The sequence below is a fragment of the Urtica dioica genome, chromosome 2 (genome assembly GCF_054948205.1).
Source record: "Urtica dioica subsp. dioica isolate 48M chromosome 2, U.dioica_male_clone48M_v1_H2, whole genome shotgun sequence".
In the NCBI taxonomy this organism is placed as follows: Eukaryota; Viridiplantae; Streptophyta; class Magnoliopsida; order Rosales; family Urticaceae; genus Urtica; species Urtica dioica.
In genome coordinates this window covers 32871324-32898740 of record NC_142757.1, presented here as the reverse complement: position 1 = coordinate 32898740, position 27417 = coordinate 32871324, and the positions used below count along the sequence as shown (strand labels likewise).

The 27417-nt window shown below is 37.4% G+C and overlaps 1 protein-coding gene across 1 annotated transcript; it reads left to right on the top strand.

The window, feature by feature from the left end:
* The first annotated feature begins 19884 nt into the window (after nucleotides 1–19884).
* On the top strand, nucleotides 19885–23995 carry LOC149404435 (oxysterol-binding protein-related protein 3A-like). Its single transcript, XM_089604278.1, has 10 exons — nucleotides 19885–20128; nucleotides 20414–20507; nucleotides 20899–21015; nucleotides 21084–21156; nucleotides 21239–21357; nucleotides 21481–21602; nucleotides 22434–22610; nucleotides 22865–23009; nucleotides 23223–23401; nucleotides 23525–23995. The coding sequence occupies exons 1-10, from the start codon at nucleotides 20031–20033 to the stop codon at nucleotides 23757–23759; spliced, it is 1359 nt and encodes a 452-aa protein (XP_089460404.1). The 5' UTR covers nucleotides 19885–20030; the 3' UTR covers nucleotides 23760–23995.
* Nucleotides 23996–27417: the final 3422 nt, after the last annotated feature.

The window sequence follows — 27417 nt, the reverse complement described above, 5'->3', positions numbered from 1 at the left end:
CCGAGTTAATAATCTCTATTAGAATTTTAATTAGCTTTTATTGCTTTATTAAAATTGCTATTATAAATGTGTTTTATGAAATAATAAGAACTATTTAGAACTGATCTGGTAGTGTCTAAATAATGATCTCATATCGACAAATGATTTGTGTGATTAAGAGATAATAAGATAACACAACTTTAAAGTTAGTATTGATGATACATTGATTGAGTGGGAGGATCTTTATAAGAACCTAGGCACTCTAGTTCAATAACTAAGTGAGAGCTTCCTTGAATGGAATCTAGTCACTAGAATTGATTAAGTGGGAGCATCCTTTATTGCATCCTAGTCACTAGAATCATATTATTGAGTGGAAGTATCCTTTAAAGGATTCTAGCCATGAATGTTCATTGAATTTAATGGGAGCATCTTTATAAGAATCTCGTCATTATTGAACAATATAATAAAAGCAATGTCATTCGCATGATTGTTACCATCATTTATGATGGAGTCCTTTAATATGGATTAATATTGCTATCATGACAATAATATGAATGGAAGTGTAATTAATTATTGATTTGCCATATATAATCAATTAATAAGTGGGAGCATCTTTAATTAGAATCTTGCCGCTATTGAATGAATTTAAAATAGCTTAATTCTTCACATGATTTTATGCATCATTTATGATGAGATTCTTAAATAAAATCTAATAAGATATTAAATCGTACAATAAATGGAAGTATGCATTACTTGCCATTAAGTAGAAAGCATCCATTAATGAATCCTTGTCTTTAATCATCAACAGAATCTTTCATTAAATGAAAGTATTGATCTTTAATAATGAAGATCAAGTTAACTTGTTTTAAGTCAATAAACCCTTATTTAGTAGATCAACCTGTCAAGCTATTAGCTTGAAGGATTTGAGAGATCTATAAATTGAACGATGAATGTGTTCGAACAAGCGGATTGGTACTTAAGGGATTGAGCCCTTAAGAAGAGACATTGGCAACAATGTTGCTCTTTTCTCTGATACCACGAACCAGTTCATTTGGGATCTTATTTAAAATAAGATGAACTATCATTTGAGGAACATGTTTTGTTGACTTTGGATCTAAGTAATTAGATACTACTGAACCTTTTATAATCATGATGACTCTTGGATTTTTGTTATAATCGATATTCTTGGAATGATCGATATGTGTTATTGTTATACATGTGTCATTGAGAAAGTTATTACCGTTGTGTATATAGACTTAATGATGATACGATTGACTGAGCTAAAACAATTTCTGAAACTTGAGGTTTAGAAACGATAAACTCGTTCCATAAATGTTTCAAACATACTTATTGTGATAAGTTATGAGCTCAAAGTTGAGGCTAATGACATTGTCAATAAGTGACTATAAATTAGCCCTTTTGACAACGTCAAATTTTCGAGAATACTAATGAGTGTTTTAAAACACTGTAATATTTTGGAAATAGTGAGATACTTAATTATTTAATCGTAAAACCTTAAAGTCATGTATATTGAATATGACTTGACCAACAAGGATGCACAATAAATAACTAAGTAATGTAAGAAGTTAATAAAGTTCTTATTGAAACATATTTAATCACACTATGGTTAGTGGTGATGAGATCGGAGCATGCCACGGTGCAAATTGTTGAAGGCACCAATAGATGTACACCAACGAATAGGGTAACTTCATATCTTTAGATATGAAGTCTGGTGTATAGTCTGAAACATGCAAAGTGTTAGAATGTTCTAAAGTAAATTGATTTACAAAGAACAAAATGACTTGACCTTAAGAGGTAAGTCAAGAATACTTGCATGTTAGCATGGACTGTGGATATAAGTCAAAACGACATAACTTGTGGAGTATGATAAAATTGAGAATCCATGGGAATCTCAATCTGGGGTCAAAACTTCTGAAAGTATCTTTACGATGGCTATGAATAAATTCGCTCATGATAATTTATCTTCTCTGGTCAAAGTGAGAGATTGTTAGGAATATTGCCCACTAGAAGATGATGATTACAAAATAAGATAAGAAGCTACTTTATTAGCATCATGTGATTAGTGGGTTGAGGTCTAATAACATTCAGAATCAATAACAACTATCATCCATAGTCTCCGTATCAAACTGAATCGCATGCTGGGCATCCGAGATCGAACGGTGAACTAAAACTTGGTCGATGACTGATATGCGCATGGAAAGCCTTATCTAAAGTCATATATGTGGAACACAAGTGAAGGTTGATCACTTAATGGGAGCATTATGCACTTGTGGTAAGTGTACGACCCGGACATAACTTGGATGTAGATGTGTCGTTTAAGAACCATTACGACACACTAGCCAGGGTCACAAATGATGGACACAGTGATGCTTGATCTAATATCCTGAAGTAATCATAACGTTAAAGGCCAATAAAGGTTGAATAAATGGATGTTTTGGGAACTTGAGACATGATCGTAGAAGGGAAGTGTTTCACAGATACGGAATCCAGCCTTCCTGAAAGAATGTTAATGTTCTCTCACCTAAGGGTTGATTCTAGAACCGATTGATTGTGCACACTTCCGAAGTTGGCTTACGTTCGGTTGAATCTTTCGCTGGGGAAGCAATGATGCTTAGGGCTTATATGTAACGAGAAAGGTATAACGGAACAAATTGACCTATCTCGATACGGGCAGAACCTGGAGGGTCATGATCACATACTAACTAAATCAGTGGACACTCGTTACGATGAGTAAATATAATTCTAGTATTAAAAGAGAGTTCAGTCTTAGCTTACACGGTAGAGTATTGACTAAGATTAGACGAATCGATCGAAAAAGAGAAATGACTTTTTTCGTCTTTTTGATCGGATTTGTTAAGCTTCAAATCCTAGGTCCTTAGTCCCCAACTCGGCTTCGATAAAGACGAATAAGAACTTTCTAATAATAATGTTTTTATTATTATAATCTCACATGTTGTAATATGATTAGCAGCATACATTCGGAAATTTGTTTATTTGTCGAATTACTTGTTTATAGTGAAATTAATTATTTGTTGTTGGATCAAGTAAATAATTAATTGAATTTTGAGTTGGGCCTTATGGACATTGCAAAATTCGAAATTCCTTGGCCCATGGAGAAGCAATTAATTCGCCATACCCACAGTGGGTATATTAGGAAAAAGGCCCAAAAACGAAATATTTTGCTCATGGGTACATAAAACTCGAAATACCCATAGTGGGTATATTGGGAAAGTGCCCAATTTTTCTCTTTGATGATTTAAATAAAGAGAGAATAATATTTAAAAAGAAATAAGATATTTGTCTTTATTCTCTCTCTATTTAAATTCCTAATATCTAGGAGATAATATTAGATTTGATATTATCTCACTATTTAAAAGGGAATAAGAAATTATTTTTTTAAAAAATAGATTAATTATTTAAAGGAATCCTAGATTATGATATGAGGTTTAAGAGAGAAGTAGGAATTTAAATAAAGATCTAACAGTTGATCTTTGATTGGAGACTAGGGTTTCCTAAAACCTCTCCACTCTACCACTATAAATAGGGGGTCTAGAGTTGGACAAAAATCATCCAAAAAATAGAGGAAAAATTCGTCCAACCTACCCTAGGGATGGTCGAAATTTTTGACTCATCCCTTCCCCTCAGAATTTCGTGATTCCATTCTCATAAACATGGTGCGATCTGAATACGATATTCCATTCTCAGAGATTACTTTTCGGAAGACTTTGGTGTCATCACATATCGAGTCCTTGAAGGTGGAGTTCCAGATCTGATCGTGTAGAGGCTTGTACGTTCAAGACTAAGACGGATTGTGAAAGCTTTCGGTTCGTGAGCCAAAAACTGTAAGTTTTCTTAAACTCGTTTTTTTATATGATAAGGTTGCTTGATGAAGTTTCTTATGATTAATTAATTAAGTAATCTAGATCTTATTTAATAATCATGTTAATAATTAGCTCTTGTTAGCATAATTATTCTTTTCCGCATTAAATTGGTTATTTAAGGTGCATTAATCACCAAAAATGATGTATACTTATACGTCCTTATAGTTTATGACGGTGACCAGAAGACCCACTTTTGACAAGGAAGATCAAGACCACCACCACCACCACGTCGATCGTCTCTTTTGAGGATTCTTGGAAATCGTGTATGTTTATCCAACCTCAATTAGCCACAGTCTTCTCGTGACAAATGCAAGCAATCTTCATCTTCATCACGATTTTGAATACCCTCTTGAGATAGCGATGGATTGGTTTTGCCTAAATTAGTCACGACCTTCTCGAGACTGCCGGAAAAGCCACCTTTAAGACCTTAAGTGACGCTCGCGATAAGTATTGACTCAGTCATGTGTCTTGCAAGTGTTATCCAAGAAATCGCATTAATATTTTGGCACTATAATGACGACAACTCCAAAACACCCACAAGCTCTTCACTATTACACCACATCTCCTCCGCAAAAGACTTTGAGGCATTCACGAAAAGATGTTGAGCCTTGATTATTGGTTCCCCTTCAATGAGCGCCACCTCTGGAGCTCTATCGACAAACTTTGTCTTCGTGCCACCCCGCGATGAATGTGACACTTGGATAGACTGCCTCGCGAAAAGACTCCACTGGCTAACCAACATCGTTGCAAGAATGAGACAACACGACGCCATCATCGAAGAAGACTTGAACAAACAAGGCTCTTTGGAGAATTTACTATTTGGATCCAACGAGCAAGATCCTAAGCACGCATCAATATCAATCTCTGGGATGAGGACCTCGAAGATCGTTGTGAAAGTAGAGGTGACGCCTCGACTCAAACATCCGGGACTTTGGCCATATGACCCCGTAGATGGAAGACCTCACTGGCGCCACGAGGCGTGCAAGGCCCATATAACAACAACTTGCCAAAAGGAACCCCATTGGCCACATAACCATCATTATTTCTCCGCACCAAGAACAACATGACCTTGTCCATCTTCATTCACTCATCTAAAATAGCAAACGTTGAACAACAAAGATGCACGAAGGTTGTTTCACCCTAGGCACATCAACGAGTTGAGAGAACAACCCAACACAAGTTGGAAAGCTCCACAGAATCCCTCACCATCACAAGGTAACAAACCTCCAAGCGAGAACAAGCCTCTAACCTATCTCTTCTATACATCACTCTCATCGACCAAGAGGAACGACGACACGACTTGCCCCCGCGGAAACTCCCGCTGACATAGACAAGATGAACTTCTTCCAATAGTTGAGGAATGAAATGCGCGGTCTTGTAGACACTCAATCCTTGACCCCCAAAATTTTGAGGCATGATGGAAGTCGTCTCTTTGCCTTTCGCCATGAACATTGTCGCACAAAACCTAGCTAACGACTTTCGTCTTCCATCCATCCCCGACTAAAAACGACCGACTCGGTCTACCCAGGGACAGAGCCAGAGATTTCGACAAGGGGGCTAATAATATAATATTCCAAAATATATTTCATAAATCAAAAATATATATTACAGTTTTCCTCTACGCGTTTTCATCCTTTGAAAGTGTTGCATAATAACTTCATTGTTAAGACTATCGAATATATTTTTTTCAATGTATACAATTAAAACATCATTCAACACCTCGTCTCCAAGTCTGTTGTGTAGCCTGTTCTTCACAAAATGCATCGCAGAAAATGTTCTTTCAAATTCGGCAGTAGCCACGGGTAAAATTAAGGCTAATGTCAAAAGTCGATAAACCCGAGGATATACACTATTTTTTCCCGTCCGAATCATTTTCTGAGTAAGTTCACCAATGCCTTTTAATCATGAACTCAACATTGGAACTTACATCTAAAAAGTAAGTCTTAAGTTGATCCTCAAATCTCATAAGCTCCGAAGTTGAGAAATCATATTGGATGAGGTTTCTATGATTATAAGCCGGAAATGAATCCTTTGGAATCAAGCATGCTAGACAAAGAACCAACTCAGTGTTTACCTCATTAAAGTGGTCATTCAATTCTAGGAGTTGCATAACAATGATCGCGTAGAATAACTCCACTTGAAAGTGATGCAAATTTTTGAATTTTTGAGCTTTGCATCGCGATCGGCCTCGAGATATGAATGATTCCTCCATTTTTGGGACAATTATGTCGTGTTTTCCACAAAAAATGGAAACTTGATCGGAAAAAGAATCTCATCCATTGTCCCTCATTTTTTGTAGCCATTGCTTGCATATTTTCACCAAGCTCATGGTGTTGACAATATCTTGATCTTTCCTTTGGAGAGCTTTTGACAACTCGTTTGTAGCCCGAGAAAACTTCTCATAAGATACAAGTTGAACACAAATTCAAATGACAACACCCATCTAATAAGTTACTCGCTTCTAATCTTTGTTCCGAGCTTGTACCATCATTTGCCATACTTTTAAGAACCTCGATTATAGATGAAAACATGATGATCAAGTTAACTAATGTACCGTAATGTGATCCCCACCGAGTATCACCGGGGCGCTTGAGACAAGTTTCTTGATTAAGACCTCGACCACTTGGGATCTCGCCATTCTTGATTGCTTCATTAATTATTGATCTTTGTTTTTCCCAAATAATATCGCAACGTTTTGATGAAGACCCAACAATATTTACTATGCTCGTGGCCAAAATGAAGAATGAAGTCACCTCAACATGTATCTTTGCAAGGGCAACAAGTGTGAGTTGTAGTTTATGAGCAAAACAATTAACATAAAAAGCACTTTGGTTTTATTTCAAAATTAGTGCCTTTAGACCTTTAAATTCTCATTGCATATTACTCGCTCCATCATAGTGTTGTCCTCGTAATCTCGACACACTCAATCCATATCTACTAAATAACTTGTCTATTGTGGCCTTCAGTGACAAAGCGGTAGTACTAGCGACGTGCTCAATCCTGACAAAACGTTCAATGACTTCTCCTTCCTTATTCACATAGCGCAATACAGCTGCCATATGCTCTTTCATTGAAATATAACGCAACTCGTCAACCAAAATTGAGAACAATGAACTACCAAGGTCTTCCATAATGACCTTTATTGTTTGAGCCGCTGCAGAACCAATAATATCTCTTTGGATATCAGGCGATGTTAGTTTTAGTTTATCAGGAGCCTTATCCAACACAACAGATTTGATGTCGGAATCATGGTTAGCAAGAAACTGTAGAAGCTCGATAAAATTACCTCGATTGTTTGAATTCTCAAATTCATCATTACCACGAAATGGAAGCCCTTGTCTTAACAGAAATCGAACACAATCAATCTAAGCTTCCAATCTCCGTCGATATTCATTGTGAATATTTTCAGTTTGCCTAGCAAACATTCATTCAAGATGTTGCTTTTCATTCTTCAAGGCTTCATACTTTATCCATGCTTGATTGTGAGAACTTGATGGACCTCCTACGTGTTCTTGAATTTTTTTTCCTTTTTTTTGAAATTTTGAAACCTATTTCCAACAAATGCATCACCACCCGCTTGGCCTCCAATATTTGGCTTGAATAAGTAGCAACAAAGACAAAATATAGCATTTTTATCTTTACTATATTATATCCTATTAGAGTATTCATCAAACCAAGCCACATTGAACCGTCTTGACTGTTTCCCAAAATTCAACAAATAAAACGAATGGTCTCGATGCTAACAAGGGCCTATTTGAGTGTATGCTCGACGAAATTGATCACGTATATTAGGATGATACTAAAAAATCGGAGTACGCAATCCGAGATCAGTTTGCAATTTGGTCGGATTGAAATCCACTTTACTAGATTTATTCTCTCTGACATTAGGCATAAAATAGTCTTCAGCCTTGCGCTTGAAATGCTTCAACAAACTTATCTCAACTACTACATAAAAAATTATAAAGTATAGCTGAGTAACATAATCAATTAAAAAAATTAATACACAAAAATTTCAAAGAAACAATAAATTTGGTGTGGAGACATAAATGAATGTCAACAAATATGGACAAAAATAAATGATAAACCAATACCCATTTGATACTTTTAAAGAAAATGATACACAATGACTCAAACATACAATAAATTAAGCCCATACCTTTATCTCCAACATTTTTTTGTTGGTTGCTGTCCATTTTTTCTAATGCCTCCAGAAAGAACCAGACGCAGAGAGAGAGATAAAGAGAGAGAGAGAGAGAGAGAGAGAGAGAGAAGATAAATCCTTCTGAAAACTTATTAAACACGTTATTGATATATTGTAGAGAAATTGCTCAAACTACCACCTTCTCACTAACTTTTTCCAATAATCCACCAAAACATAATTTTGGCAAAAAATACAAGTTGGCTCATTGTGAAAATCCAATTTTACCCTCCACTTGAAATTTTCTTTCAATCTCACACCTACCTCTCAAAACTAATTAATAACATCATTTAATACCATTTTATTATATCTATAATTAATAACCTCATTTAATATCATTTGTTCATTTATCATTTAATATAACTTGTTCATCTCATCTCTCTCTCGTCATTCTCTCTGCAGCTAAGAAAAAAAAAACCTCAAAACCAAAAGAGAACCAAAACCCTAGATTTGAGCTCACCCAATCCTTACCAAAGTTGAGCTGACCCAAACCCTTGGATTTGAGCTCCGACACGCTCAAGGAAGCACGACCAAAGCTCATAGATCCGGTCACGACGAAGAACGTAGCTCCGACCAAGCACGTAGCTCCGATCCTCGTCCAAGGTTAGTTTTTTTTTTCAAACTTTTCCTTGTTTTTGGGTATGTTTATTATGGGTGTGTTTGAGATTGGCCAAAAAAATGAGACTCTTTTCGTTCTGGGCAATTTTTATTGTTTTTAGGCGAAGTTCATCAGTTGTTGACATCAGATGTCAATAGTTGACGCACCTGTTGACATCTGATGTCAACAACTGATGAACTTCGTTGATAGTAATGTCATCGAAGTTCATCAGTTTTAGATGTCAACAGTTGACGTCAACTGTTGACGTCAACTATTGACGTCAACTGTTGACATCTGATGTAAACTGTTGACGTCAACTATTGACATCTGATGTCAATTGTTGACGTCAACTGTTGACATCTAATGTTAACAATTGACATCAATTATTGACATTGGAAGGCAACTGTTGACATTAGTGCCAACAATTGACGTCTACTATTGACATTGTTGACATTGGAAGGCAACTGTTGACATTAGACGTCAACAATTGCATATGAGAAATTGTTGCAAATACGCCGCCCTCACCAGTGACATTAGACGTCAAATACATATGAGAAATTGCTCAAAGTTATGGAATGTGAATTGCATTTTGATTGTGGAATTGAATTTTGATTGTGGAATCTGTGCATTTGAAATTGTGATATGTGTGCATTATGGTATCTTAGGATGAATTGTGGTATGTGTGCATTTGAAATTGTGGAATTGCACACCGATTAAACCTGAAATTGTGTGAATTTATTGTTGAGATGGTCTATAATTGATATCAATTGTTGATTCGAATGTCAACAGTTTATGTCAATTGTTGCTATTTTAAAGATTTTTTTTTTATTATTGTTCCATCCCTGATTTTAGTTCTATTTTTGTGGTTTTCATGGCTGGAAGAGGTATATTCCATAAGAGAAGGTTGTGGATCATAACATGTACCGACAAAAGTTCGCAATCTATTTATACCGATACGGGGCGGTGAAGTTAGCGACATATGTTGGATCGAACATGGAGATGGATGACAATTAGGAACAATTTTGTCTTTATGTCTTTTTCTTTTGGTTTGTTCACGTACTCTTTATCTTTTTCCACGCTTGACATTGTATTTCATGATATCCTTTAAACTTGAATTTTAGACAACCTTTTGAATGAATTTTATGGACAGCAATGTCAACAGTTGATGTCTACTGTTGACATTGATGTCAACAGTTGACATCAATGTCAACAATAGACATCAAGTATAGACAAAATAAGAACTCACAGTCTGAACAAAAGAGTAATGAATTAAAAAAGAGTCATACACTATAAAGAACTAAGAACTCACAGTTTAAACAAAAGTGTAATGAATTCAAAAAGCGTCATACATTAAAAAAGTGTGGAATTAAAGAAAAGAAGTTTGAAATGCATAAACTAGTCCGAAATCACCAAAAAAATAAAGAAAAATTATATGTGGACAATCGAGTAGCACTACTGCATATTTGACGATTGTGGCCAAGTACTCCACAACGCGCACACTTGCGCCTCCTAGCTTCCTACCATTGAGAGGGTATTATTCTCTTTTTTGGCCTACCGGCGGCACGCGTTGTGTGTTCCAGCGAACCAACTATGATATTTTCTACCTCTGGGGGAATATCCCGACCAGGTTCAACCCAAGTATCACTGTACTTGAATAATAAATAAATATCTGCCATCACTGCATACAAAAAACGAGAAACAAAGGCATAGTTAGTAAATGTTGACTTCAGATATCAACAATAGACGTTAATTGTTGACGTCTAATGTCAACAGTTTTCTTCCAATGTCAACAGTTGACGTCAACAATTGACTTCAATGTCAACAGTTGATGTCAACTGTTGACTTCAATGTCAATAGTTGACTTCAATGTCAACAGTTGACTTCAATGTCAACAGTTGATGGCAATTATAGACCATCTCAACAACAAATTCACACAATTTCAGGTTTAATCGGTGTGCAATTCCATAATTTCAAATGCACACACACCACAATTCATCCTAAGATACCATAATGCACACATATCACAATTTCAAATGCACATATTCCACAATCAAAATTCAATTCCACAATCAAAATGCAATTCACATTCCACAACTTTGAGCAATTTCTCATATGTATTTGACGTCTAATGTCATTGTGAGGGCGGCGTATTTGCAACAATTTCTCATATGCAATTGTTGACGTCTAATGTCAACAGTTGCCTTCCAATATCAACAATGTCAACAGTAGACGTCAATTGTTGGAACTAATGTCAACAGTTGCCTTCCAATGTCAATAATTGATGTCAATTGTTAACATTAGATGTCAACAGTTGACGTCAACAGTTGACATCAGATGTCAAAAGTTGACGTCAATAGTTGACGTCAACAGTTGACATCAGATGTCAAAAGTTGACGTCAATAGTTGACGTCAACTGTTGACATCTAAAACTGATGAACTTCGATGACATTACTATCAACGAAGTTCATCAGTTGTTGACATCTGATGTCAACAACTGATGAACTTCGCCTAAAAACAATAAAAATTGCCCAGAACAAAAAGAGTCTCATTTTTTTGGCCAATCTCAAACACACCCATAATAAACATACCCAAAAACCAAGGAAAAGTTTGAAAAAAAAAACTAACCTTGGACGAGGATCGGAGCTACGTGCTTGGTCGGAGCTACGTTCTTCGTCGTGACCGGATCTATGAGCTTTGGTCGTGCTTCCTTGAGCGTGTCGGAGTTCAAATCCAAGGGTTTGGGTCAGCTCAACTTTGGTAAGGATTGGGTGAGCTCAAATCTAGGGTTTTGGTTCTCTTTTGGTTTTGAGGTTTTTTTTTTCTTAGCTGCAGAGAGAATGACGAGAGAGAGATGAGATGAACAAGTTATATTAAATGATAAATGAACAAATTATATTAAATGAGGTTATTAATTATAAATATAATAAAATGGTATTAAATGATGTTATTAATTAGTTTGGAGAGGTAGGTGTGAGATTGAAAGAAAATTTCAAGTGGAGGGTAAAATTGGTTTTTCACAATGAGCCAACTTGTATTTTTGGCCAAAATTATGTTTTGGTGGATTATTGGAAAAAGTTAGTGAGAAGGTGGTAGTTTGAGCAATTTCTCTATATTGTATTGTAATTGGGCTTTATTTGTTTTTTTTTTTCCAGTTTATGCTTCTGAAAATCAAAGCCCAAAGTCAAAAGTGAGGTAATTGGGCTTTATTAGTTTTTTTTCAGTTTATACTTCTGAAAATTAAAGCCCAAAATCAAAAGTGAGGAGGGGCTTAAGCCCCCTCTGGGCCCAAAGCATCCCCGTCAGTGGGTCTACCACATCCAACAATACCATATGTAAATTATGGTGATGAGGTACACCCTCGCGATCATTGGCTCATCAAACTAAGGCTCAAATCCATCGGGTTGTCTAAAAAACTCCATCAAGACTTCCTCACCCGATTCGGCATCTCCTGGGAGCGGAAGCCAGAGAAGAGCAACAGATGAATAAGTCCAACACAATCGACAAGTTTGAGGATAGTGATGCCATCTCAGTTATCCTTGATGGTCTCCAACTGGGATAATTCGTGAACTCCATAATCAAGAAGGAGCCTAGGACGGTGTTTGAACCAATGATCTAGGCCATAAAATACATTGCCATAGAATAGTTAATCCAAATCCAAAGGACAAGAGAACAAGGGAACCATCAAAGGGAAGATAACAAACACGGCGACTTGAAAAGGAAAAAGACGCGCGTTGATGCCACTATGTCTTCATACCAAAACTATATGTTGTTGTAGAAGTTTCGAGACTACTCAAACCTTCCGAAGAATTCAAAGACTGAGAGAATCTTGGCGATTTATCGACAACTGCTTTCCGGAGAGCGAAAGCAAAGCATAGGGAGCGAACGAGATTAGATACTCTAGTAGTCCTAGCCGTAAACGATGAGTGTTCGCCCGGCCCGTGACAAGTTCATCGTTCTCGTACCCTTGAAGGGCGACCCCACAAAGTGGTACGTGACAAAGTACTGTGAATTCCACAAAACTCATGAACATTTAACCTTTGAATACTACAACCTATAAAGGAGAATCGAGGCCCTAATCCAACATGGAGAACTCGAGGAGTTCATTCCTACAATGTTCAACAACGTCGGAGCCTCGAAAATCCGATAAGCCATCATTACCGCCATTGAAAGAATGGCAGCGTAATTATGAAAATGGACACCACCACACAAGACTCAAAGTCAGACCCCTCGTGGACCGGAGAAGCATAATCATTTAATGCTCAAAGTCGGACCTGCGTGGTGTGGATGAGAAAGGCATTGTTGCCTTTATCTCAAAGTTAGACCCATCATGGTCCGTACTAGTATGGTCAGCCTCAAAGTCTAACCACTTACAGTCTGGACAAGTACGCCCATTCAAGGCTCAAAGTCAGACCCATGTGGTCTGGACGAGCATGACTCCCATGTCATTAGCTCAAATTTAGATCCCCCACCCGAATGAACATCGTTATGTAAGGCTCAAAATCATACCCTTACAAGTCATGATGAGTCCCAACCTCATCTAACTCAAAATCAAACCTACATGGTCTGGACGAGCATTGCTTCTTTCCTAAATCGAAGTCAAACACACATGGTTCCGCATGGATTTGGTTCTTCTAATTTGTCTTCTTATCCTCATTCTCTCTCTTGGCCGATTTTCCATAGTGGTTGGGTGGGTTTGGTTGACTTTTTGTTGATTTGACTTGTCCTTTGTTCATTTCCCACTCTTTTTTGAATTTTGAAATAAATGAAGCTAGGCACAACTTTTGTGGGCTCCTACACCACCCATTTGGCCATAAATTTCAAGGAGACAAAGGTGGGTTTTTGCTTTCTTTATTATTTATCCTTTCTTTTGTTTCTTTCCACTTTATTTCTTCTTCACCGTCTCCATTTCTCCATTAATGAGCATTTGTGAGACCCATAATATTGAGGGAGAGAGTTCATTTTGTTGTCAATGGTGCCCACAAGAAGAGTAGTAGTCTTTATTTATGTACATTTGATGTAATATAGTCTCACGAAGACTCTTGCTTGTAATTGCTGAATTATTAATAAAAGTTGAAACGTTCATTCATTCTTCATTGTCTGTTCGAAGCTTTATGATAAACTATAGTCTTTAGATTTCAAAAAATGAAGAGTCAAATATAGATTTGCATGAACAAACTCTTCATGGTTTGCTTAAAACAGTATATTCGCAATCTAAGGGTCAAAGGACTATTGATCCAAGTATGATTGTTAGGAGAATCTATGATGTCTGGATATGGGACATTGAGAGTTGGAGACTCTATAGTTCTTCTAGGTATCTTCTGAAGGTACTGAATTGACCAGTGCACTTCTAGAGAAATAATAAGAACAAACTATTTAATCTATTATGTCTCGAAGTCACTACGTATGAATTGCATCATTCTTACCTCAATCCTGAAATGAGACATGTCATTTCATAGCTTACGTATTCTCATTTGCGAAAGTCAGAGTTTGGATTCACTATGTGATTCTTAACATGACCTATTGATGAAGTACTAAGTTATGAAGATGTCATGAGTAACTTTGTGAAGATCTCATAGATATGGAATTCATGTACAAGATTGCTGAAATGCAATGTATATCACCTCATGTTTTGTTCCTTGGAATGTGAATAAATGAACTGGCCAGTGTCCAAATTGAGTCGTGACTCTTTTGGATGAATTAATGTGACTTGTTAGCTCATCGTCAATACATTGTTTCTAACTTATTCACAAGTGACAAATGAGTTGAGGAAATAACAGCTAGATAATATTCATGAAGGATAAACATAGATAATATTCAATGGATCCACTCATTACAGTTAATTAGAATTCTTGAGTAGAAAATATATTCATTTGAACCGAGAGATTTCAGTGTCAACTCTTTAGTGGAGTCGGTTGACATTAAGCTAGAACTTGGAAAAAGTTTGTGAACTTTTGAGTCCAAGTATGTTAGCTCAAGTTTTGTTCATTTTGATCCATGAGGTCACTACCACAAGTCATTAGAGTAGGATTAGTTAAACTAGAAGCTAAGTCAAAACAAGAACTAGACAAGTTTTACGAAAATTGTCTAAAGGGTAATTTTGTGTTTTTGGACATATGATGGAATGAATGTCAATAAATAAGTTTTTTGACATTGTCATATGATGACAAATGAATCAAGTCACTCGGCCATAATAAGTTATTTGGGCCTTGAGGATTAATTTCATTTCATGGAATTTTATGTGAAAATTCTTAATGGGCTTTTCTTATGTTGTCATGAACAAATAAGACATCTAGAAACATGTTCTAGAAGCAAGAAACCATCCAAATAAGAGAGAATAAGAGACTTATTTTGTGCATTGATGTATGAAGATACTTGCCAAAAGAAAAAGAGAAACAAATTTCCTCTAGAAGGAAAGTGGGATTTCGGCCAACTAAGGAGCAAACGAATGGGGAAACAAATCCAAGGGCTTCTAGAAGCCATCTTGGACGTGTGGCATAAGGCAAGGGAAAGCAAACATTTGCTCATGAGTATGTGATATTCTATAGAAAAGAGGAAACTACTTTTTGAAGGTAATCCTCCTCCTATAAATACCTAACCTTATTCACAATTCACAACACATAATTTTTTTGAGATTGAGAGCTTCTCTCTCTAGGCTTGGCCGCCCCTCTCCTTCTCTCTCTCTCTCTCTCTCTCTCTCTCTCTCTCTCTCTCTCTCTCTCTCTCTTTCTCTCTCTCTTCTTGTTCTTTTGTTTTGGCACCTAGGTCCTCATTAGACCTAGCATTTGTTTTAGCTCTTTGGCGCCAAGACTTGTTCTTGATTCATCGTGTTTAAAAGTGCCCACACACTAAATCCAACCATTCTCTTAAGACTCTAGTGGTAGAAACTTTCGTGGTTGCTCAACAGGTTCATGAAGGCTAGTGGGAGAGGCGAGCTGCGTGGGGAGATGAACGTGTCAACCTTCCAAAGGCTTCTCAACGTTCAAGCTCCATTCGAGGTTGGTACCGAGTAAAAACTAAATGTAGTTTTAAATTTTAAATTATATGTTCATGCACTTTGTCTAGGTTATAAAATCTTTTTACGTGTTTTAATTTTTTTTTTTTATATTCCGCCGCTTGCTAGAAGCGATAAAACTTTTCTTAACCCTAGATCTATTCCAACACTTTTGAGCTAGAGGATTTGTATCTCTCTTTTACCCTTTATTCCATATCCTAGGCCGATATTTCTCTCCCTCTTGAGCAAGGCCATTCCAACTTCGTCCTCTTAAACTCATAAGGTGATGATCTTCATTTTGAGTTGCGGTTGAGGAAATTGTGGCTGGGAAGACATGTTGGATGTGGATTTGAACAAAGGCAATTTTGAGTGGTTGATGGAAGAGCTTGATGTAGAGGTGCGCAATCCAGAATGTGCTCAAGAACCATTGAACACGGTGGGTTTTGGTGTTGGAGAAGCTTGTGGTAGAGATTTTGGACCGTACACGTCAAAATCCGGCATGGGTTGTGGTTCTCGTGAAGGCTCCGGGCCAGCAAATCATCAATCCGCCCTGGATGATGCTCACGACGTGGAGTCCGGGTCGGCAAAGCCTTTGGCTAGCCCGGATGGGGCCGTGGCATGGAACCCAGGCCGACAAACCCCTTGGCCAACCTGATGGGTGCATTTGACATGGAACTCGGGCCAACAAGCTCCTTGATCGGCCTGGTGGATGCATTTTTCCTTGAACCGTGCTGCAAGCTCTTTGGTCGGCCCGGTGGGTGCATTTGGCGTGGAACCTAGGCCGACGAGATCTCCGGCCGGCCTGGAAGGGGTTGGTGGCAAAAAACCCGAGTCAACAACAATCATGGCCGACCCAGAGGGAGTGTTTGGTGGGGAGTTCGGGCCGGCAACTCCTTTGCCCGGCCTAAAATTGGCGCATGTCAATGGATTTGGCCCGAGCAAAGTCTTTGGTGAAGGCGTCAGGGTGGCCATGCTCTTTGTTGGCCCGGATGACGCCCACGAGGGTTATTCACCTTTGGGCAATGTTGTGGGCGAGGTGTTGGAGACTCGAGAAAACTTGACGATGATTCCGAATCACGATCTCGGGATGGACGTAGATGTACTTGAAGGCATAGAAGCGGGAAGGTTCATCCCCAAGAGGAATGGTCGCGGAGCTCGAGCCATTTAGGGAGATGTCGACGAGCCGGATTCCTTTGTCATCGGCAAGGTAAGTGCTCTTTCCCTCAGAATTGAGCCGATTGATGGCATATGTGTGTCGGTCTCAAGTAGTGGAGACGTGTTAGGAGTGAGTGTAGTCATATGGGATGTTGGTGTCGTTAAGAATATTGCCCACTAGAAGATGATGATTACTAAATAAAATAAGAAATAAGATAAGAAGTTGCATTATTAGCATCATATGATTAGTGGGTTGATGTATGATAACATTCAGAATCAATAACAACTATCATCCATAGTCTCTTTATCAAACTGAATCGCACGCTGGGCATCCGAGATCGGACGATGAACTAAAACTTGGTCGATGACTGATATGTTCCTGGAATGCCTTTTTTAAAGTCATATATGTGGAACATGAGTGATGGTTGATCACTCAGTGGGAGCATTATACACTTGCAGAAGGTGTACGACCTGGACAGGCTTTGGTTTGGATAGATGCGTCGTTTAAGGACCGTTACGATGCACTAGCCGAGGCCGCTTATGATGATCACATTGACACTTTATCTAATAACCATAAGTAATCATGGACTTCTAGGTCATGTTACCGGCTTCTTTGACTCACCACGTTAAAGGCTAGTAAGATACTAATCAAATCTGTGTCTTGAGAAGTCAGGACATGATTGTAGAAGAAAGTATTTTACAGATATGGAATCCTAAACATATACGGAATCCAGCCTTCCTGAAAGAAGGTAAATGTTCTCTCACCTAAGGGTTGATTCCAGAACCGATTGATTGTGCGCACTTCCGAAGTTGGCTTACGTTCGGTTGAATCTTTCCCTGGGGAAGCAACGATGCGTAGGGCTTATATGTAACGAGAAATGTATAATAGAACAAATTGACTTATCTCAATACGGGCAAAACTTGGAGGGTCATGATCACGTACTGACTAAATCATTTGACACTCGTTACGATGAGTAAATATAATTCTAGTATTAAAGAAGGGTTCAGTCTTGGATTACACGGTGGAGTATTGAAAGAGACTAGACAATTCGATTTGAAAAGAGAAATGAATATTTTGTCTTTTATCGAGATTGTTAAGCTTCTACTACTAGGTCCATCGTCTCCGATTCGGCTTCGATAAAGGCGGATAAGAACGTTAATATAATAATATGTTTTATTATTATAATCTCACTTGCTGTAATAGTGATTGACAACATTAATTCCAAAAAAGGTAGTTTGAGAATTAAATAAATATTTATGGCAATGCTGTTTATTTGTTGCTAGATCAAGTAAATAAACTTTATATTTATTGTTGGAGAAGTAAATATGTGTTAAATGAGTTTAAAGCTATTGGGCTTTGGAAAAGCAACAAATTGGGCTTCCCTAGCTTGGTATAGGCAATTTTTGTACGGGTTGTAGAATCGGTATTTTTTCTGTTTTTTTGTTCCTAAATTAAAGGAGAAAATATAGTAAATAAGATTGTCCTATATTCTCTCCTAATATTTAGGCTAAATATTAGGAGAATATTGGAAAATATATTTTCCTAAATTTTCTCGACAATAAATATTTTATACTGTTGTATAAAATAAAATCCTAGATATTGATCTGACGGATGAGAGGAAAAATAGGATTCACTTGTTGAGATCCAAGAGCTGAGATTTAATCCACTAGTATGAACACAATAAAAGCAAATAATATTTTCTAGAATATTATGGAATATTCTATAAGATACCTTTTGAACTGCTATAAATAGATGGCTGATAAGAATTAAATTTTAACCTAGTTAAAACAGATATAATTGGCCACATTATCTTCTCCTTGTGGCCGTGTGCTTCATCTCATCAAACCCATTGGAATTGCTTCAATTCCATTCTTAGAAATAAGAGAGAAAGATCGGAAACACCCCGTTTCCAGATCTAGTGAGATATAACGTTGCCCACTCATGTGTCTTATCTTCCTCGGAGATTACGTTTCGGAAGACTTTGGTGTCATCACATCGAGTCCTTAAAAGAGGAGTTCCAGATCTGATCGTGTGGAGGCTTGTACGTTCAAGACGAAGACGGATTGTGAAAGCTTTCGGTTCGTGAGCCAAAAATTGTAAGTTTTCTTAAACTCGTCTTTCTCATCGGTTGCTTGACATATTGCTTGCTCTCATTAAATAACGTAGATCTAGATCTTATATAAATAACCATGTTTTAATTAGCTCTTGTTAGCGTAATTTTATTGCTTCCGCTGCATCATGGTTGTTTTCTAGTGTCGTTTAATCAAGTGAATCACCACAGGTGTGGCGCCGAGTCTTCATCCGAGGTTCATAGGTTCCATTCAGAGGCCCGTGCCCTTTCATGGTATTGTTGTTCAGAGCTTGACTATGGTGGATAGAGTAAGGTACCTTCGGTGTCGCTCCCTATTTCTGTCGGTGGTTTCCATCATCGTTCCTTCTCCTGGAGAGCTCATATGCGACGCTCCTCCGGGGTACATCGCAATCCACATGTCGACTTTTTATAGCGGGCTTCGCTTACATCCGCATCCGTTTATTAGCTCACTCCTTGGAGCTACTCATGTTGCGCCGTCTCAGTTGAATCCGAAGACGTATTTCGACTTGACTTCCTACTTCGTGCTCTGGTTTAGGGAGACAAAGCGTGAGTTATCTTTCACGGAGCTCGCCTCGGTGGGTTGTTTGAATTTAACATGACTAAGTACGTAATCTTACCTTTGATGATTCCACGAAATCCACTTAAGTAGAGAAGATTTGAGAGATAGAGAGAATATTGAAGAGTTAAATGAAATAATTTTTAAGAGTGTGAAATGTTTATATGGACATAAGAGTATTCTAATATATTTTTGTCTAATAGTCAATATTTAGATATTTTTAAAATTTGGAGTCTAATCTTAATATTTAATTAATTTTTTAGTCTATTTAATAAAATTTCTCATTACTAATTAGGCTATACTAAGTACCATTATGGTTATTATCTAATGGATCATATTTATTTGGTCCATAATAGAATGAGAACATAAATAATTGTAGTTTCACTTTAAATCGAAGTAGCGCCAACGAAAATCCATGTTCTGATTCGCTGTTCTATCTTTTTTTTTATTTTAAACAAAAAAATAATAAAACATATAAATCCAACTCTCCAAAATCCCAAATATCTCTCTCCGTCCTCGATCTCGATCTCGATCTCTCTCAGCTTCGACCAATCGACGATGGCCTCAAAAGATACAAAGCAAAGCGGAGGCTTCTTTGCCTCGATCGCTTCCAGCTTGACCAATTTCGGAACCGCCATGACCAAATCGGTCAATGGGTGAGAGGCCGTTCATATTCTCCTTTTTTTTTTTTTTAAATAGTTTTCCAGTTCGGTGGCTTTTGGATCTCATCTGACTGCCCATAAGCTCTTTTGAGTTGATTGTTCCGAGATCTTCATGTAAACATATGTATATATAGCCCATGTATAGCAACTGTTATTAATTTCTTGAGGTTGTTTTGAGTGTAGGAAGGTAAACATATATTATAAGTCTGTTCCGTTCGTTCTTTGTCTGATTTTAAACTCGGATGATGGTGATCATGGCCTGTTTCTTTTTTCTTACAGTTTAATAGGTTATGAAGGTTTGGAGGTGATTAACCCGGAAGGAGGAACGGAAGATGGCGAAGAGGAGGCGAGTCGAGGGAGATGGAAGCAGGAGGTACCCCTTTCCATAATTGTACATTTTCTGGTTTAGAAACCTTAGGAGATGCCTTGTAGCACCGAATTCAAACTCTATGCCGAGAAGTTTTATATATGTTAAAAGTGAGGTTTAAAGTTCTTTATGTAGTTGACATTGAGCTTTGAGTTTGCGGAACTGAGTGTGGACACCCATTTAGTTGCATGTGGGTTTTCCAATTCACGAAGCTTTAATTGTGGAACTAAGGTTGCACTAACACCGTTTGGATAGTGCGAATTAAAATACATACGAGTCTTGAGGGATTTCTATAGTACATTACTGCATCTGTGAATGATTTAGCAGTGCTCAAAATGATGTATGTATAGATATGACAGCTAAGACTTACATGGAAAATTATTCCTTGCTTTCTTAGGACCGGGATAGTTACTGGAAGATGATGCATAAGTACATAGGATCCGATGTCACATCAATGGTTACGCTTCCGGTACTTATATTCGAGCCAATGACCATGCTTCAGAAGATGGCTGAGGTATGACGGAGCTTCTGCTTTTTGAACTTGTTTTACCCATTGATCTTATTAATTTTTTTTTTCTGCAGCTGATGGAATACTCATACTTGTTGGACCTGGCAGATGAATGCGAGGATCCTAACATGAGAATGATGTACGCTGGTGAGAATAGCTCTCGCTGACCTCACATGTCTTTGTGTTGTATCTACATTTACTATGGCTAACTTAAAGTTGTTGGCTCTAGTCTCATGGTTTATATCAGTCTACTATTCATTTGAACGACCATGGAAGCCGTTTAATCCAATTCTTGGCGAGACCTACGAAATGGCTAATCACGGAGGCATTACATTCATTTCAGAACAAGTGAGTTTTTACAATGTCTATTCTTTGCTTAAATCTGAGATCACTTGTACATTAGAACGTGCAGTTAATATCCTGTTGTGTGTAACTGTTCATTAATCACCAAGTCCTATGATATCCTTTCAGGTTAGTCACCACCCTCCAATTGGTGTTGCACATGCTGAAAATGAGCATTTTATGTATGACCTCACGTCTAAGGTGAAAACCAAGTTTTTGGGGAATTCAATCGACATATATCCCGTTGGAAGGTAGAAATTCTGAATACTTTTTATCGTCCAACTTTTTTGTTTCCGTTTTGTATTTCGAGTTCAATATGGCTTTTGCGTTTTGATATGGGTATTATAAGAAACTGGTAATTGTGAGATTTGTTGTAGCGCTGTTGTCTTCGACATGCTTTATTATCGAAGATATCCAACCTTCTGTAATGAAGCTCTTGTAGTTATAAACCTCAAATTAGCTTAGTGCTTACAGATTGTTTGTTTGATTTCAAATGTTTTATGCAATTTTGTCAGATTACATGCTCTAGATATGGAGTTGAGTAGAGTCTATATTTGAAAGGTGATGGGTTGGAGTAATTACATTTGTGGTGTCTTGATTGTTCATCTGAAATCTGTTGTTGTAGCTTAGTGTTAATGTGTTATTATAACTTTCATTGGCATGATAAATTCGTGTTTGCGGATTCTTAGTTGTTTCTGTTTTGTTGACAGGAAAATGTTATATTCTTCTTTTTCTTCCATTTAAGGAAACAAATTGTAATTCTATCTTAACATGACATTACTTTTGTTCTTACTTTGTCAGTTATATATCTGAATCCTTTATTAGTACGGTTTGAATTTTTCACTTTGTTGTAACTATTGTCTCTTCCTAGGAGTTAGATTGTCACATATCTAGATCTACAGGAAGCCCCAATATGGCTGCCCATGGTTTGGCTACTTTTCCACTTTCCATGGCCAATACTTATTCAATTTCTAAAAAATAAATACCGTTCCAAACAAGTTTTTTTTGTTTATTTAAATTCTTAAGGAGAACATACATACATACCGATCGAGCGTTGACCTTTATGAAACTTTTGAATGCAGAACACGCTTGACTCTTAAAAAGTCGGGTGAAGTCCTAGAATTGGTCCCTCCACCTACAAAAGTAAACAACTTAATATTTGGGCGTACTTGGATTGACTCACCAGGCGAGATGGTTCTAACAAACTTGACTACCGGCCAAAAAGTTGTACTCTATTTCCAACCATGTGGTTGGTTCGGGTATATTTCTCTTCCATTTCATTTTGCTCGTCTCATGTGTTTATAGATATAAGAAAACTGAATGATCTCGAGAATATCAAAGTTGGTCATCAAATTCGCAACATTTGATTCTATAGTTTTGCAAAAAGTAGAATTGGTTTATATAAAACAAATCACTTTTGTCTTGATAAATTAATAAGCATTTGATTACTTGTACGCTTGTCTTATATTCTTGTCATTCTGTACTCAATTTGATGTGCATGTTTTTTCACCAGAGCTGGCCGCTATGAAGTTGATGGGTATGTTTACGATTCCAAGGAGGAGCCCAAAATATTGATGACTGGAAAGTGGAATGAGTCGATGAGTTATCAACTATGTGACTCAGAAGGGGAGCCACTTTCCGGGACGGAACTGAAAGAGGTTTTTTTTGCTCTTCTTTCAAAAATTCCAAATTACCATTTTTGTACCAGGCGTTGTCTTTTCCATCATAAAACTTGTGAAATCATTGTTTCAATGTGTTAGTTTTGTATTGAATAGGCTTTCAGAGCTCTTTGTTCATTTTTTATATTGCGTGCCGCCCATTTGCTTTTTCATAAAAAAAAACGGCAATGATAGTCTCTTGTTTCATCGCAGGCTTGGAGAGTTGCCAAAGCTCCAGAAAACGATAAATTTGGGTACACTTATTTTGCACATAAAATGAACAGCTTTGAAACTGCACCGAAGAAGTTGCTTGCATCAGACTCACGTTTACGTCCCGATAGATATGCCTTAGAGCATGGTGAACTTTCGAAAGCTGGTGCTGAAAAGAGCAGGTCTCTCTCTCTCTCTCTCTCTCTCTCTATATATATATATATATATATATACACACATATATATATATATACATGGGTGTGTGTGATTATTCACTTAACTCACCAATGATTTTATCATATCAGTTTGGAGGAGAGACAGAGAGCTGAGAAGAAAACCCGAGAAGCAAAGGGCGAGGAGTTCACTCCCAGGTGGTTCAACAAGACTGATGAGATCAGTCCTACACCATGGGGTGATTTGGAAGTGTATTCTTACAACGGAAAATACACCGAACACCGTGCTGTAGTAGATAGCTCGACCAGCGACCAAGTGACAGATGTCAAATCAACTAAGTTTAGTCCATGGCAGTATGATGATTAGGCAACTGCATTACGTCGTATTTATTTTAATTTATTTTATCATTCCAGTGTACCATATATATTACCTTTTCCTATATATTGCTGTGGGTTGTGGTCTAGGATCAGAATTGTGATCAATTATAAGTTTTGCTGTTTTCAGATTGGGTTTGGCGTTTTTATTATTTTATCAGGTATTACATGCTTTTATCATAGATCACCCTCTTGTGGATCATCAAGTAGAACCGAAATTTGTTGCTATTGTCGTACCAACTGTTATCCGTTATGTTTAAAAAAGAAGCAATCGACGCTTATCAAAGATACTTTTCTCAATGTACACAATAAGTTATCATTCATCCATTGACCCCTCATTCAATCCCACAATTGATTCTTCACAATATTAACAGTTGGAATGCTTGGTTAACTATAGTTGTAGCAACCAGTAATGCGAATTCAACAAGCCGATAAAAAAAGATGCTATTTCTCTTGTTATTTCAGCGTTTTTACAAAAAGTTCTCCAATACTTTTCAACCCTGCTACCGTTTTGAGTATTTTTCCACCGGAAAAAATTAAGACCCGGCCAAAAGAAATTTAAAAAGAACAAAAACACGTCAAACAGAAAAGCCCATGCCATAGCTCAAGACCGAAGCCAAAACGGCTTCGCATCGCGCATGCGCAAGACCTCCACGTCTTCATGGTCACAGCCTTCCGTGACGCATCCCAGTTTCTATTGGAAATTGGATCTACGGTTTTGAAAAACTTTTGACATGAAACCGAACATGATGCATGTAACATTAATCCGAGATTAACCTTTTAGGACCAGCAACTAGTGATCTTCAGTTCATGGTGTTCTTCTCCTTACGTGCTTCATTCTTCATGTCGAAGAGCAGTCAAAAAAAAAAAAAAAAAAAAAAAATCTTCAACAATACTAAGGAAATTCATGTAAATTTGGGTGTGGGCACAAGTGAATCAATGTGAGCTGAAATCAAATTCCAAGCCACAAGATAACTTAAAATTTCTCGGTATTCACTACTATAAAGAAGTGTCGCTTCTAGGTCAGTCACCGAGTGCGATCCTTTAAAATTGTAGATTTTGATATTAGAAGTTACAATTGTCGCTTCTAAAAGTTTACCACACTTTATTTTGTGATTAAATTTTGCAGTAGTTTAAGCGGTAATATTGACTTAACTTACATCTCACTTCTAAAAGTTTTAAATTATAATAAACACTATTATTCACTTATTCATTCGAACAAACAAGAGAGAGAGAGAGAGAGAGAGAGAGAGAGAGAGAGAGAGAGAGAGAGAGAGAGAGAGAGAATGTATCGCTTCACAGCCGAGGTCCGCCGCCGAGCTTCACAACTAAATTAGCAAACTCCGTACCTCACAACCGAGGACCGCTGCTGAGCTTCAGAGCTGAAGACGAACGATGCGCTTAACAGCCAAGGTCCGTCACCATCCTCGTATGGACATCTCTATCTCTCAGCATATCTGTGTATGAACTTTGAAGTTGTAAGATCTGTTGTTTCAAAATCCGGCATTGCCTCTTGGACCCCAAGGCCTCACAACGCTTCTCTCCGCCGAGCCATTTTTTATTGACGTTCTTGACAAAGTTAGTAACTTTTCTTGAGAAGCTTTCGTGTTTATGGCCGCTTTTCGTTATTTCACCTCTAAATGTCTGAAACTTTGGCTTCAGATTTGTTCTCGGCGTATATAAGTTGTCAATAAAGAACGATTTCTCACATCCCCTGCCATATTGACAAGTGGATGGGTTTAGCACTGCCACATGGGAAGAGGTGTATTGTCTTGGGCTACAACACCTGGCATTTAATGTAGCTCTTTTATATATTTGCTTGACTTGAAGAAAATTTGTTGTTTTTCTATTAGATAGTTACATATGATTTAGAATAATAATAAGAGTTGCAAGTTTGTACAAAGATTTGAAATTATCTATTTAAAATAGAAAATGGGAACTAAAATCGTTTTATGATCAAGTGACGTGCATAACTGTGTCTAGACTTGGAGCAATAATTAAGCACAAATTACTGTCACTTAAGCGATGTCTAAAGTTGCTTCTAAAAGTGTTTCTACAACATTGCAGGAATAGTTTCTCGCGACATTTTAGAGGACCTAGAACCGATTTTAGAGGCGGCTGACTTTTACAAGCAGAGAATGTTGGGTCTCTAAAGTCGACTTTATTTGGGCCTTAAGAGCGACTTTTGGGCTTTTAAAAACACTGCTTAAACTTGTGTGTTGGATGATCTTTCGTAATAGGTACTGAGTAATGAAACATTAGAAAGCTCTTGTAGTACTTGAGACGAGTCAACAGGTGGATAGGACTTCAGGGTGGAGACTCTTGGAGGTGAAGCCCAAGCCCGTAAAGGAAAATGACAATTAGGCACTCTGTCCTCCAAGTATCGAACGACAAACTTAAAAGTTTTCCAAGACCTTAAGTCTGATGACGTGCCAAGACAGGAGCCGTTGATGCTTGCCTCATCCTATGGCTTACGAGGATAATCTAGTCAGCTAGTACAAGTAGTTAGATATATGTTTAGGTCATAATCTATTTTCGTGTATCTATCACCTCTCTTCATTTGTAAATCTTATCATGAGCCTGTTCATGCTCTTGGTGAGATTATAGTTTAGAGTATTCAACAAAGGCTAAAACATGGATCATTGTTAACGTGATCGTCTTGACCATTCTGGGCTAGATAGTTCAGGGGTGGGTTTCGTATTTGGGATCCAGGGAGACACAATAAAGGTTTTGGGGGTTTGCTAGTGAGAGATCAATTCTTGTAAGTGTGTTAGCTTTGCGGGTGTAATTCGATCGATGATTCAAGAGCTTCTCCAGGGCCGGCCCAACATGAATTGTGGCCTTCTTATATAAAATAATAGGCTTTTAAATAAAAAAAATTCCTCATTAACAGAATTATACACAGTTAGGAGTAAATAAGTGACTTATTCCTCATTGCTACTTTTTATTTTTATTTTTATTTTTATAAAAAAAGTAGGAATGTGGAATAAGCCACTTATTAATTTTTTAGAAAAATGAGGTTTAACATAAAGAAAAATGACTCCTCGAATGTGAGGCCTAAATCGATTGTCTATGTCGCTTAAGGCAAGGGCCGGCCCTGAGCTTCTCCAGGTAGAGCTCAACGGGCATTAGCCGATTAACCGGTGAACCTGTGTAAAACCTTGCTGTTGATTTGTATGCGCTTGAATTTACTCAACAATCTAATCTGGAATTCCCAACAGTCATTTTAGGCCTGTTAAAAAATCCAGCGACTTATTAACCAAACGGTTAAATTGCAATTTTAACTTTGAACAAGCTATATAAGTACGATACTCTTTCAAATAATAAATTTGACCTCATTGGGCCAACAACTTTCTCTACAATTTTCACAGTTGCCAATAATTATCTGCCCGGACTTGGTTTAAAACCCTGGAAATTTTTCGTTATTCTTATATTTTATTTTGTTTCTAATTTTGTTAATGATTTATCATCTAGATGGTGAGAGTACAAATGAAAGTAGAACGAGGAAAGAAAAAGGGTGATATAATAACTGCACAAGGCATTGCAGTACTTCACATAGATACATAGTCTCGGAAGATCAACCCGTTAGCAAAGGTAGAAAAAAAAAAAAAAAAAAAAAAAAAAAACATGAAAAGGTTCAATAGAAAGCA